The following is a 13,250-nucleotide window of genomic DNA, read 5'->3' as shown; positions in this document are numbered from 1 at the left end:
CCTGATGCGGGGCTCGAACCCACAGACCACGAGATCATGACCTGAGCTGAAGTCAGCACCCAACCGACTGAGCCACTAAGGTGCCCCTGGCCTGTAATTTTTTATTTGCCTTGACCTAACAGATCATTTTTCTCAGGAGGAAAACAAAAATGGGCCTAGAACTTGTATCTAGGGTTCTTTTCACTCCAGTAAATTCAATTTAAAATATTTTAAGTATTTGAAGGTTGGATGTATTCATCAAATGACATGAGAGAAATCATCAACGTTCATTTTCCATATTCTTTTGTGTGAGACTCCCCTCCCAAATGAATGAAACCTCTTCTTTGCTGAATGTCTGACATAAGTTGCCACTCATGCTGGATGAGGTAGGAAATGGGTATTTCCCCAAAGCTCTCTTAAACTCTCACTGTGTTTTAGAGAGGGGTCTTATTTAAAGTCTAATGTAGATATTAGTGGTTGACAGTCTACCCCACTGTAATAGATTTGTGTTTCCTCTTTTGCACAGCCAAGTGAGTTGATGCCCAAGCTGAAAGAGTTGGGGGCTACCATGGATGGATTCCATCGCTCTTTTGAGTACATACAGGACTATGTCAACATTTATGGTCTGAAGATTTGGCAGGAAGAAGTTTCTCGTATTATAAATTATAATGTGGAACAAGAGTGTAATAACTTCTTAAGAACAAAGGTATCTAAGTAAATTTTAAAATTCTGGACCGTATTTGTTATTCAGACATTTAAAATACATGCCCTGAGCCTCAGAAATAGCAATAAGAAAATTTATTTAAATAGTTACTAAAAATCGGTTAGCATTAGATAGTCACAGATCCCTTCAGAGTACATTCAGGAGCCGTGAGGGTTCCAGAAAAGTTTATAGGACACCTGACCTCCAAGAGTTTACCGTCCTAAGGAGGAGGGAGATGTAATTAAATGGCCACAGAATGAAGCTGTTGTAAATGTCATAACTCCCGTGATCAAGAGTTCAGAAGGCTTGATCAAGGAGTTCAGTTGGCCTGATCGGAGTAGACACATAACAGCAGAATTGCTGGGTCATGTGGTAGTTCTATGTTTAACTTACGGATGAACCACCAGACCATTTTCCACAGTACCTGCAGCATTTTTCATTCTTTCCAGCAGCATCTGAGGGTTCTCATTTCTCCATATCCTTGCCAACGCTTCTTGTTTTGCTCTTTTAAAAAAATTCTAGACGCCCCCGTAGGGGTGAAAGGGTATCTCATTGTGGTTTTGATTTGCATTTCCCTGGTGGCTAATGATGTTGGGCATCTTTTCGTGTGCTCATTCACCATTTGGATGTCTTCTTTGGGGAAATGTGTACTTAAGTCCTTTGCCTATTTTTTAATTGGGTTGTTTGAACACCAGATTCTTAAGTGTCATGGCTGAGAAGTTTGATTTTTAGTCAGTAGTTGACAAGGAGTAAGTTTGTGATTAGGGAACTGACGTGATTCAGGTGACATTTTTGAAGGATTAAGCATCTTCCAGCCTTGTGATATTTTGGAATCTTATTATCATGTCGATGCATGTTAACCTAGAAGACAAAAAGCCAGAAATTCCCATCTCTCTTTTAACTTCTCCTCAGTCACTTCACTTTTCACAAATATTTCTTCTTTTATAAATGTTACATGTAGCATTTCTCGGGGGCTATTACCCAGTTTTAAGTTTTTTCTTCCAAACCAAGGAGCATTTATTGTCACTGTTTATGCAACATCATATTTGTAAAACTAGGTAGAAAAAGAATAACTGGTTATCTTATCAAAGACATACGGTTGACCCTGGAGTAGCACGGATTTAAGCTGCATGGGTTCATTTTGAGCTGCAGGGGTCCATTTATACACTGGTTTTTCCCAATAGATACAGTACAGTACTGTAAAATATATTTTCTCTTCCTTATGATTTTCTTAACATTTTTCTCTAGCTTATGTTGTACAAATACAATGTATAATCCATTTAACATACAAAATATATGGTAATGGACTATGTTATTGATAAGGCTTTTCTGGTCAACTGTAGGCTATTAGTAGTTAAGTGTTAGGTGACTCAAAAGTTGTATGTGGATTTTCAACCGTGTGTGGGTCAGCGCCCTAGCCCCTGTGTTGTTCAAGGGCCCACTGTACTAAGTGTTCATGGTTTTGTTTTGTTTTGTTTTGTTTTGTTTCTAGATTCAGGACTGGCAGAGTATGTACCAGTCTACTCATATCCCAATACCAAAGTTTACCCCTGTGGACGAGTCTGTAACATTTATTGGTCGACTCTGCAGAGAAATCTTGAGGATCACAGACCCAAAGTAGGTGTATCTAAATTCCACTGGGCCTTGAACACTGTGGACAATAGAAGTCTCTGAACATCTTCCTCAAATCACACCCTTGTTCCTACCACACTTGGATCCACTCTAGTGGGTTTATTAGAGTCACTTTTTTTGAGGCTGGGTATTTTCTGCAGTGGGACTAAGGAGACCCCAGTCCAAGGAAATGGAGATCAAAATAACTTTCAGGTCTGTTCAGCCACCTTTTAGTTTTATGTTCTTCTCACTTTCCAACTAACATTCTACTCACTTGGGCCTGCAGACTCCCTAGTACGTTAAAACTTTTTTTATTACGGATTCGCTCATCTATACCTGTAACTGTGGCACACTCCTCCATTCCAGCCACCAGGTCTTACATTTATCAGACCCTGACCTTTGGAGATTACCCCCCCCACCCACGCACTTGTGTAACATTTACCTTGTACACACTTTTCAGCACATTGTACGCATCCCTGATACTCATTACAGCCATCTCTGACATAGGCATTGTTATTCTTCCCATGTTAAAGGGAAGTAACTGAGGCTTAGTAAAGCTAAGTCACTTGCCCAAGATCTGGGTCTAAATGGTGGATCCAGAATACACACCAGCCCTCTGACTCCAGGGCCCAGCTCTTAAGTGCCGTGCTGTTAAGGGCAGGCTGTGTAGCTTTGCATACAGTGGATCACAGTTTATATACACAGTCACATGAGGGAACATCTCCTGTGGTCAAAACCACCCTTAAGAATAGTTTAGGTGGGCACCACGGGAGACCCTTGCACACTCCTTCCCTCATTACGTCTCATTTTCCTTCTCCTTCTCAGTTGAGCTTCTGATGAGGTAGTTGGTACGAAGCCCAGCTGAAGGAAGGGCAGGCTCGCGTTTTCTGTGTCCTGTCTACCCCTGTGCACATGCTCACTGAGTAGAATGGTTGGTGGGATTACCCAGGAAAAGAGGACTTCTCTTCTTTCTCTGTCCAGCTGTGCATGCATAGTTGAATTTGTGTAAGCTAAATGGCCTTATGACATGTCTCCTTTGTACAGCCTTCAAATTCTGGCTTATTTTATCTCTTCAAAAGTTATGCAACTTGGTACACTATGTGTAAACTTCTTCCAAAAGTTACAGCGTAAATGAACTTTGTCTGTGACTCATGGGCCAAAAGGAGTAAATGATCCAAAACATTTTGTAACACCTGCTTTCTGGGTACCCATGGGTGGGTCACCGAAGCCCTTCTAGAAGACTATCCACCTAATGCCATGTTAAGACTTGTAGGAAGGATTAAGCATGCTTGGGATTTCCATGTCATGTTATTGGCTTACTCATCGACATGGGGAGCCTCTCAAGTGACACATTCAGAGTGCCAGCCCTGGGTGATCGAATCAGGACTCTTCGAAGCCTTAAAGTAGGATGCAGTTCTGGAAATCTTGTTCTTCTCATTTACTTCCAGATGTAAGCTTCCTTCGCTCCCGTGCCTCATTTCTTAAAGATATGTCCTTAAAGATGTGTCTTAGAACTGGGGGCGTGTCGTCTGTGGAGTTCACTGGAATTTCAGAGGCTGGGCTTCCACCCCAGACCTGCTGAGTCAAACCCCAGGAATGGGATCTGGGCACATGTTTTTAAGTGATTTAAGGTCCCCGTGCCAGCACTTGAGAACAGGAAGATGGTGGTTAAGGATATGGTGTTGGAATCAGGCCTCGCTCTGTTGTGTCATCTGTAAAACAAGGGTCACACAGCTTATGTATTGCAGAGCCATGACGACAATGACCCTGAAGAGCACAGAACCTGACACCGAAGAAGTGCTCAGTAAATACCATTGGTTGTTAGCATTGCCGTCCACGCACTCCTGAGTCTAAAAGGAATCATTGGTTTGGTGACCAGAACTGGGAGGAGAGACGAAACGTCTTTGTTGCCATAGCCACAGATGTTTGATAGGGCAGCAGGATTCAAAGTTCTTTTCTTATCAAAGTGGAAATGGCACGAGCCTCTTACATCCCGATCTTTGGGAATTTAAGGAAAGACGCCGTGGAGCGAAAACTGGGCGCTAATGCCTTCCAGCCTGACAGCCAAATCCGACCTTGGCCTCTCCGCTCAGCTCCAAACAACAGTCCAACTCAGTGGAAATGAATTAGTCCAAGCGGTGACCTGGCATAGGGCAGGAAACGGTGATTTCACTGAATTTTGCCTTCCTGGCCCATTGGGCATTCACCGTGAGATACACTGGGTGCCTGGACGCAGACGTTATTAAACAAATCACGTCATGTCATCCCTTATATCTGGTGCCCAAATCCTGTTACGTCCCCCATCTCCTCAGGATGACCTCTGAGCTGCTTTTGGGTTTTGAGTTTTTTGTCTTTCCTTTAGAATGACATGTCACATTGACCAGCTGAACACTTGGTATGATATGAAGACTCACCAAGAAGTGACCAGCAGCCGGCTCTTCTCAGAAATCCAGACCACCTTGGGGACTTTTGGTCTGAACGGGTTAGACAGGCTTCTGTGCTTTATGATTGTCAAAGAGCTACAGGTGAGCCTTTCGGCCTTCATGCATGGTTCCTGCTACCCTGGGAGAGATTTAACTTTTCTTTCATGCTTTCCTATCCTGACACGAGGCACACACATACATGCTTCTTGTCAGGTAGATAAGAATTGAGAATACACTAGAATTTCCTTGGCCAACACGGTAGTTTTTTGGGTGGACCGGTTTTGGGAGTTTCGTGTGAGGAAGTTGAGACTCTCTTTGAAACCAACAACTCCTCCGAGCAAGGGGTATTTCTAACAGGACCTAGAAGTTGCCGTTTCCCTGTCATCCTTTATAACATTTTATGACTTAGCCCAGGCTGTGTTCCATACACATTTGAGTTCATTGGAGTGTTGTTCATTTTGTTCATTATGTTTGGTTCTTCTGTTGTGTCTTCGTGTTTTAGAATTTCCTCAGTATGTTTCAGAAAATTATCCTGAGAGACAGAACTGTGCAGGATACCTTGAAAACCCTTATGAATGCTGTCAGCCCCCTAAAAAGCATAGTGGGTAAGTGTTCTGAAACCAGTCTGAGATGGAGGTAACACTAGCTTTTCCAGATTTACTAAATAGAAAATTTTATTTTCACCTTTCAGCAAATTCGAATAAAATTTATCTTTCCGCCATTGCCAAAACACAGAAGATTTGGACAGCTTATCTCGAGGCTATAATGAAGGTATGTTATGGGAGAGAGGGTGATCATCAGTACTGTATTTTTTCAACTATTATCTTCTTGTAACTTTGTCACCCAAAGAAAGCTACTCTTCCTTCTTGCGTCATCAAAGCAAAAATACAACACTTCAGTTTATCATTATTTCTAAGTTCATTTGTCCTTTATCTTCCTTTCTGGGCTGTTCTCGAGTATGTTTTCATTTATGTGGCCCATCGTTTTGCTTAACCTGAAGAAAGCAGTTTCTTTTTGGAACGACCTAGAGCAAGAAGTGCTTTCACACTAGGAGATGGAAACCTTCCTCCCTCAGGGGTGCTCCGTCCTGAGGTGTGACAGGTTTATTTACTGAGCGGCTCTGTCAGTGTCCAGCCCTGGTCCTCTCCAAGTAGGTGCTAGAACAGGACATTTGCCTCTCTCCCCTCTTGTGTCCGCACAGATGTTACAAAGCCAAGTTCTCTAGGACCCAAGTTATCCTTACACCCTGCAGAGAACACCGGGTCTTTGGAAACGAGTAAGAAAGTGAGGTGAAGAGATTAACATGGCGGATGGAAATCCAAGTCGCTTTAGGAGTCGCTCATCTGTGCTCCTGCCTTCACGCTGTGGCACTGGCTTTGCGTGTTCCGCGTGTCTTTCTCTCATCACATGATGACCCAAGACCTTCAGCAACGCTTTGTCGAACACTCATGTGCAAATCTTTGTCACGTGCTACGAGACAGAGTTGAAGGAAACACTAGCTGCCCCCCTCAGAAAGCCTACGTGCTGTCTCGTGGGAAAGAGGAGGTTTCCTGGTGGAAAACTAATCCATGGTTACAGACATCACCTACCACAGGAAAAGCGTAGGCTGCTGTGGGAATTTGCGGAAGTTCCATTCTCTTGCTCCCAATTCTGTTAGTTGTTCGTTGAGACAGTACTCGTGGTGCCTCAGCCAAATTCACAATATATTTCCCATAATTGCAGTGAAAAAAAATTTGTTTTAATTTGGAAACTTAGATTAGGTAACACACAGAGCCTCTGGCTCTGCTGGATGTCCTCTCGTTCCGTGTCTGGACGTCCCTTAGCCACGTGATTTCCAGGTATCGAGAGCTTCTCAGGCTAAGTTTCTAACTGCTGGAAAGCTTTCAGGAGGAATGGAGAATTACCTGAGGTCAGACAGGCCTGAGTCTCACCTCTGTGGGAGGCTGAGGGAGGTCGCAGGGATGCGTCAGAGAGGTTCCCTAGTGGCTCTTACAGACCTCTGTGAGTCGTAATTGCTGGTACTTCAGTCATCACCCAAGTATCTCGGCAAGTCAGTGCTCTTTACATAAAGCCCTCAAAGGACCAATTTGTCCTTTTGTCTTTTGCTGATCTGGAACAGTGATGGAGATATTCTGCACTGTTTGCTGGTAGCCGTTGGCCCCATGTAGGTACTGAGCGCTTAAGACATGGCTTGTGGGAGTGAGGAACTGAATTTTAAATTTTATTCATTTAAATCCATTTGAATTTAAATAGCCGTATGCGGTTGTGGCTGCCCTATCCGTGCAACTCTAGAGAAACGCAGAAAGATGACAACCCAAAGATCTCTCTAGACAGGTAGATAGCATCACCTCCCAGGCTCCTTAGTCTCTCCAGAATCTTCTTAAAGGCTTGTAGTAGGTGAGCACCGAAGAGAAAATGTTGGTCACTGAGATTCAATATTTAAATGAGAGCAAGTTAGGTGAAACTGCCTTTACTTCTGTTTCCATTTCTAGATTGGTATTTTCTAAGGGAATCCTGGACATAGAGTAGAATTAAGAGGGAATTACGTGGCAGAGCAGGAGTGGGGGGGCACCTGGGTGGCTCAGTCGGTTAAACATCCAACTTCGGCTCAGGTCATGATTTCATGGTTCGTGAGTTCGAGCCTCATTTCAGACTTTGTGCTGACAGCTCAGAGCCTGGAGCCTGCTTTAGATTCTGTGTTCCCATCTCTCTCTGCACCGCCCCTGCTCACACTCTCTCGTTCTCTCTGTCAACAATAAACATTAAAAAGAAGGAATTACATGGGGCAGATCAAAGTTGAAAGGACATTTTTGAGTGGCCTGATGGGAACCCACTGTCTTCTTGGCCTTGCCCTATTCTAATTTTTAAATAATAGTATTTTTCTATTTCTAAAGGTTTCTTATAAAGACATTTTTTTGGATTTTATTTTTTTCATGTAACTAGAATAATAATCTAGTAAGAATAGTGGCCAAAAGTAATACATCTGAGGCCATTTAACGCTTTTAACTGTTACGAGCTCCATTTATCTAAATATCTTTTCTTTGCTCTTCGGGAAGGCCCCTCTTTTTTTCTTAACCTTTCTCTGCTGCCAACCACTCAGAGGAAATGTGTCTATTCCTCCCTCACCGTTGCTAACATTATAAAACACCTTCCCCCTATTCCTCCTCCTCCTCTCTCTCTCTCTCTTGCTAATCTTTTGGGGATAGCTTCCCTAGAACAGACAAGAAGGAATTCACTGGCACAGAAAGTTACAGTCTACTTTTGACTTCCTGATGCCAACAACTGGGACTTTGTTGGAATGATGTGAACTCCGCCCCAGACGTGACCAGAGGTACTTTCCCGTCACCTGGCAGGGGTCCTAGACGTCTCCGCGTATCGCTTATGCTCATCACTACTCGGAAATTACATGCTTGATCCACCACGCTAACATAATTCTGTGTCACAGATCTCTTCTTTGAATAGTTTGAGAATTACACTTGGTTACAACTGGCTGCCATTGTTATCCTTCATGTTTTATTTTGCACATTTAAAAGAATTATTCTGGGGCGCCTGGGTGGCTCAGTCACCTCAGCGTCTGACTTCGGTTCAGGTCATGATCTTAAAGGTTTGTGGGTTTGAGCCCCACGTCGGGCTCTGTGCTGACAGCTTGGAGCCTGGAGCCTGCTTCGGATTCTGTGTCTCCCTCTCTCTGCCATCCCCTGCTCATGCTCTGTCTCTGTCTCTTAAAAAATAAATAATAAACATTAAAAAGAAAAAAAAAGAATTATTCTTGGACTGTGTCAGTAGGCTTCCCCAGATTCCCAGAGAGGTCCAGGATACCAAAAAAAAAAAAATGGTTAGGAACCCATGGATGAGGGCTTATCATTGTTAGAAGGGCCTTTTTGGAAAATTTATGTAAGTTATTTTATAACCCAGAAGATTATGTGAACTGTAATCCTAGGTGACCCAGATAGGTTTATATTCACCAAATTTTGGGATAACGGAGTACAGTGGCATCCTTAGGACTCCAGAAAGTTCAGTTTAGGACAAATAAAGGAAGGAGGGCTTCTCATTCGCAGCTACTAAGCTTGGAGAACTTATTGCAAAAGGTCGTAAATAGAGCTTCAATACAGACACCTTTTTGATACGTGAACAATGAAACGTTAATGGGTCACTTTGTAAAATATCAGACTTTGGGGATATTTGAGGTTGGCGTATAGGCGTCTGTCCACACATCCCTTGCAGGGTTCCTTATGCTCCGTCAAGGATGACGCTGGTCTTCACCGGGGAGCCAGTCCAGTCCTGTGGAATGTTGTCATCCTTCCAGTCAAAACTTGTCGTCTTTGTGTTGCCTCCTTGCCGTCCCTTTGCAGCGTGGCGTGTTCCACCTGTTCTTCCTCTTCCTCGTTCACAGGTGGGGCAGATGCAGATTCTGAGACAGCAGATTGCCAACGAGTTAAATTATTCTTGTCGGTTTGACTCCAAACATCTGGCAGCTGCTCTGGAGAATCTCAATAAGTAAGTGCCGGCGTTGGAAACAGCCATCCGTGGGCCCGGATTGTTCGTTATCGTTAGCGCCCCAGTTTCTTCAGTACATACTCTTTTACGTTCTTTTGGGGTAAGGAGGCTGTCTGCACCTATGGCCTTCCTTCCCAGGGAAGACAGAATCGAACCCGTCTTTGTAAGCCTCCTCCCTCAGTCTTGTCTCTTGGTCTCAGTCTCTTTCTCTCTCTCTCTCTCTCTCTCTCTTACTCGCTATTGATGGATTTCATTTATTCAGCCAACGTTTACTGATCACTTAGTACACATCAGACCTTGTGCTAAATACTTGCACAGTTTGAGAAAGCAGTTATTACCAAATGCACAGCTGGATCTCCACAGGACTAGGTCACTGATCATCCGGAGGGCAGTTAGAAGTGTGTTAGTTACCAGCAGTGGCCGTGGGCACACATCCCGGAGTGCAGTCACATCCTCCACCTCACCAGCAACCTGCTCTCATTTCCAGCCTCTACTTAAAAATAAACATCTGGGGGAGCCTGGATGGCTCAGTTGAGTCGGTTGAGCATCTGACTTGATTTCGGCTCAGGTCGTGATCCCAGAGTCGTGGGATAGAGCCCTATGTCAGTCTCTGCACTAAGCGTGGAGCCTGCTTGGAATTCTATCTTGGGCTCCCTCTGCCCCTCTCCCCCACTCATGCGTGTGTGCTCTCCATAAAATTAAAACAAACTTTTTTTTTAATAATAAATAAGTAACTCAGTGCTTTTGACAAAGCAGGTATTGAAAACAGTTCAGTCAGTTCAGAAAAATTGGAACAGTGAGGGTCACCTGGGAGGCTCAGTCAGTTGAGTGGGCCAACTTCGGCTTAGGTCGTGATCTCACAGTTTGTGGGTTCGAGCCCCACATTGTGCTTGCTGCCATCAGCCTGTCAGCACGGAGCCTGCTTCAGATCTTCTGCCCTCCTCTCTCTCTGCCCCTCCCCTGCTCACGCTCTGTCAAACATTAAATAATAAGAAACAAAATTCTTTCTAATCAAAAAAGTTGGAACAGTAAAAGCATTTGATTTGGGTTAACTCCAAAAGATAAAACAATACTAGGTCAAATTTTCCACTTATAACCAGTCACTGGTACAGAAATTGAGAACTAGAAGGATCAAGCCTTCGTTTTACAGATCAGAAAACTGAGGCCCCGAAAGATGACGTCATAGCCCGTACTGACTGCTACATGAATTGCGTTCATCGCTAACATTTATCCCTGCTTCGTGTTGTTTTGTGTCTCTCCTCTAGGGCTCTCCTAGCAGATATCGAAGCCCACTATCAAGACCCTTCACTTCCTTACCCCAAAGAAGACAACACACTCTTGTATGAGATCACAGCCTACCTGGAGGCAGCCGGCATCCACAACCCACTGAATAAGGTCAACGATTAAAATAAGGAACAGAGTGGTGGGAGGCGCATGGTACCGAGGGGGATCCGGCCCGGACAGCAGGTCACTTGCTAAAATATTGGGAGAACCTGGGTTCCGATCCCGGAACCTCCCTTCTCTTAAGCCCTCACTCTCCCTGAGTTTCAATCTCCCACGAGTAACAGGAGAATCACACCTTCCCTGCCTGATAGGGGCCATGGGAATCGAGAGACACGGTGTTTGCCGCAGTTCCTTAAAAAGCGAGAAGTACTCTGTCTGTGGGAGATCAGTTTTAGGTTTGTCCGGGGTTGGGGATTTGAATTGCTGCTAAATGATGGCATTGATCCTTGATGCCCAAACACGCTTCCCTCCGTGGCTGATAGTAATCACAGCCATCATCTGGGGGCCGCGGACGCTTTTTTGTACTTGTAGTTTCCAGAAACCTCTGAGAGCTGAAAGTCTTTTCACAAGTTGGTGCCAGATCTCATTTGGTGGCAAAACTTGTCCCGAACTAACATGAGGCTGTTTATGCTTCTGTGAATATTCATGTTTTGATGCAGAAATACTGATGACTTCGGTGGTAAGGTGTTACCTACACCCCTTATTACTTCTCTAAAATCTGTAAAATCTATATGATCCCCCCGGGTTTGGATGAAAGATCATGAGCCTGAATAGCAGCTGACATTTTTTTTTTTTTGAGTGCTGACCACGTGCCAAGCACTGTGAACCCCGACCGTGGGTCATGTCACTCCATCTCAGCAGCTCCACGAAACGTGCCGTTGTTGGGTGAGGAACTTGAGGCCGAGAGGCTGATGACCTCACCGGGGCTCCGCCGTAGCATATGCGGCAGAGCCAGCCAGTTGGAGCAGAGCTGGGGCTGCTGGCCAGAGTGCCACGCTGCCTCCCAGGGCGGTGAGGGAAGCAGGGAGACAGCGGGATCTGCCCTGACTGTACCGGCCGCACAAGACCTGGTGGGGGGCGGGGGGGGGGGGGGGGGGGCGGAGACTGCTCTGTGACATTGCACAAGGGAAAGCGAATGACACAGGAGACATTTGCTTGCTTTCTACTTACTTAATACCACTCGCTGGCTGGGTGGATCTTCTTTCCTTCTTTCCTTCTTTCCTTCTGCCCAACCCTTTCCCTCCCTCCCCCCCTCCCTCCCTCTGTCCTTCCCTACAGCTCTCGGTTGAGTTTGTGTATTTTGCTTTCATCACACTTTCCCCTCTCCGGTTGTTTCTTTTGCTTCTTCTTCTTCTTTATTTTCATTTTATTTTTTTTATCTTAACTTGTTTTATTTTTTATTTTTTTTAAATTTACATCCAAATTAGCATCTAGATGATTTCAGGAGTAGATTCCTTAGTGCCGCTCACCCATTTAGCCCATCCCCCCTCTCCCGTTGTTCACGACATTAAGAGGATTCCCGGGGAAAGTAACTGCTATTCTCTAGGCAAAATTGTTCCCTTCCCAGAAGGGCTGATTTTTATATAGGGATTTATGTTTGCAGGGGTCAGTGGCGTTAAATGAAACTCTGAAGGCGGCAAATTAACGGAACCCTCCTAGTTTTAGGTAGTCTGCAGAGCAAAATGAAATAACGTGGAAGCTTCCCGTTTGAAAATGTGCTCTGCGGTATCGCGCACGGTGAAGAGACCATCAATTTTGCTTCCCTTTCTCTTTCCAGATATACATAACAACCAAGCGCCTACCCTATTTTCCAATTGTCAACTTCCTATTTTTGATCGCGCAGTTGCCAAAACTTCAGTACAACAAGAACCTAGGTACCGTATGACATTTTTTGCCATAAGTAACAGTAACAGTGGATTCATACCTAACCAAACAGCTCTTTGTACAGAGAATGCTGCGTCACCTACGAGCCCTTTCCTTAGTTCGATGCGTGTTTGTTTTTATTTTTTAATTTTTTTTCAATGTTTAGTTTTGAGGGAGAGAGAGACAAGAGTGTGAGCAGGGGAGGGGCAGAGAGAGAGGGAGACACAGAATCCGAAGCAGGCTCCAGGCTCCGAGCTGTCAGCACAGAGCCTGATGCAGTGCTCGAAAACACAAGCTGTGAGATCGTGACCTGATCAGTCGGACACTTAACCGACTGAGCCACCCAGGCGCCCCTTCATTGTGTGTTTATAAAGTGCATGTCTTTGGGCCTGTGAAATATGATGCTTCTAAGTGATGTGGAAAGTGGATTTGCCTTTTTTTTTTTTAAGTTTATTTTAAAGTTTATTTATTTTGAGAGAGACAGAGACAGAGCACGAGTTGGGGAGGGGCAGAGAGAGAGGGAGGCAGAGAATCCCAAGCAGGCTCCACTGTCAGCATGGAGCCCGACACGGGCCTCCAGCCCACAAAGCCATGAGATCGTGACCTGAGCTGAAAGCAAGAGTCGGATGCTTAATGGACTGAGCCACCCAGGCGCCCCTAAGTTTATTTATTTATTTTCAGAGAGAGTGAGGAAGGGACAGAGAATCCCAAGCAGGCTCCGCACTGTCAGTGCAGAGCCAGATGTGGGGTTCGAACTCACAAACCATGAGATCATGACCTGAGCCGAAATCAAGAGTCAGACACTTAATTGACTGATCCACCCGGGTCCCCCTACAGTGGATTTACCACGAACTAAGTACGGTCCGCCTTTAATTTCCAAACATTATCCA

General features: G+C 44.7%; 1 protein-coding gene across 2 annotated transcripts in view; it reads left to right on the top strand.

Annotated features, from left to right (window-relative positions):
* The window catches only part of WASHC5 (WASH complex subunit 5), a 63,495-nt gene that overhangs the window by 39,403 nt on the left and 10,842 nt on the right, over window positions 1-13,250 (top strand). For both annotated transcript variants that reach the window (XM_019459868.2, XM_019459869.2), the window contains 8 exons: window positions 506-685; window positions 2,175-2,299; window positions 4,656-4,818; window positions 5,219-5,321; window positions 5,408-5,487; window positions 9,110-9,213; window positions 10,479-10,608; window positions 12,275-12,371. In XM_019459868.2, coding sequence (XP_019315413.1) covers window positions 506-685; window positions 2,175-2,299; window positions 4,656-4,818; window positions 5,219-5,321; window positions 5,408-5,487; window positions 9,110-9,213; window positions 10,479-10,608; window positions 12,275-12,371 — 982 coding nt within the window. The remainder of the gene's footprint in view (window positions 1-505; window positions 686-2,174; window positions 2,300-4,655; window positions 4,819-5,218; window positions 5,322-5,407; window positions 5,488-9,109; window positions 9,214-10,478; window positions 10,609-12,274; window positions 12,372-13,250) is intronic.

Source organism: Panthera pardus, unplaced genomic scaffold (genome assembly GCF_024362965.1).
Source record: "Panthera pardus isolate Hobbes unplaced genomic scaffold, ASM2436296v1 HiC_scaffold_7, whole genome shotgun sequence".
Classification (NCBI taxonomy): Eukaryota; Metazoa; Chordata; class Mammalia; order Carnivora; family Felidae; genus Panthera; species Panthera pardus.
Note: the sequence above shows the minus strand (reverse complement) of the source record. Positions and strands in the feature narration are given on the sequence as shown.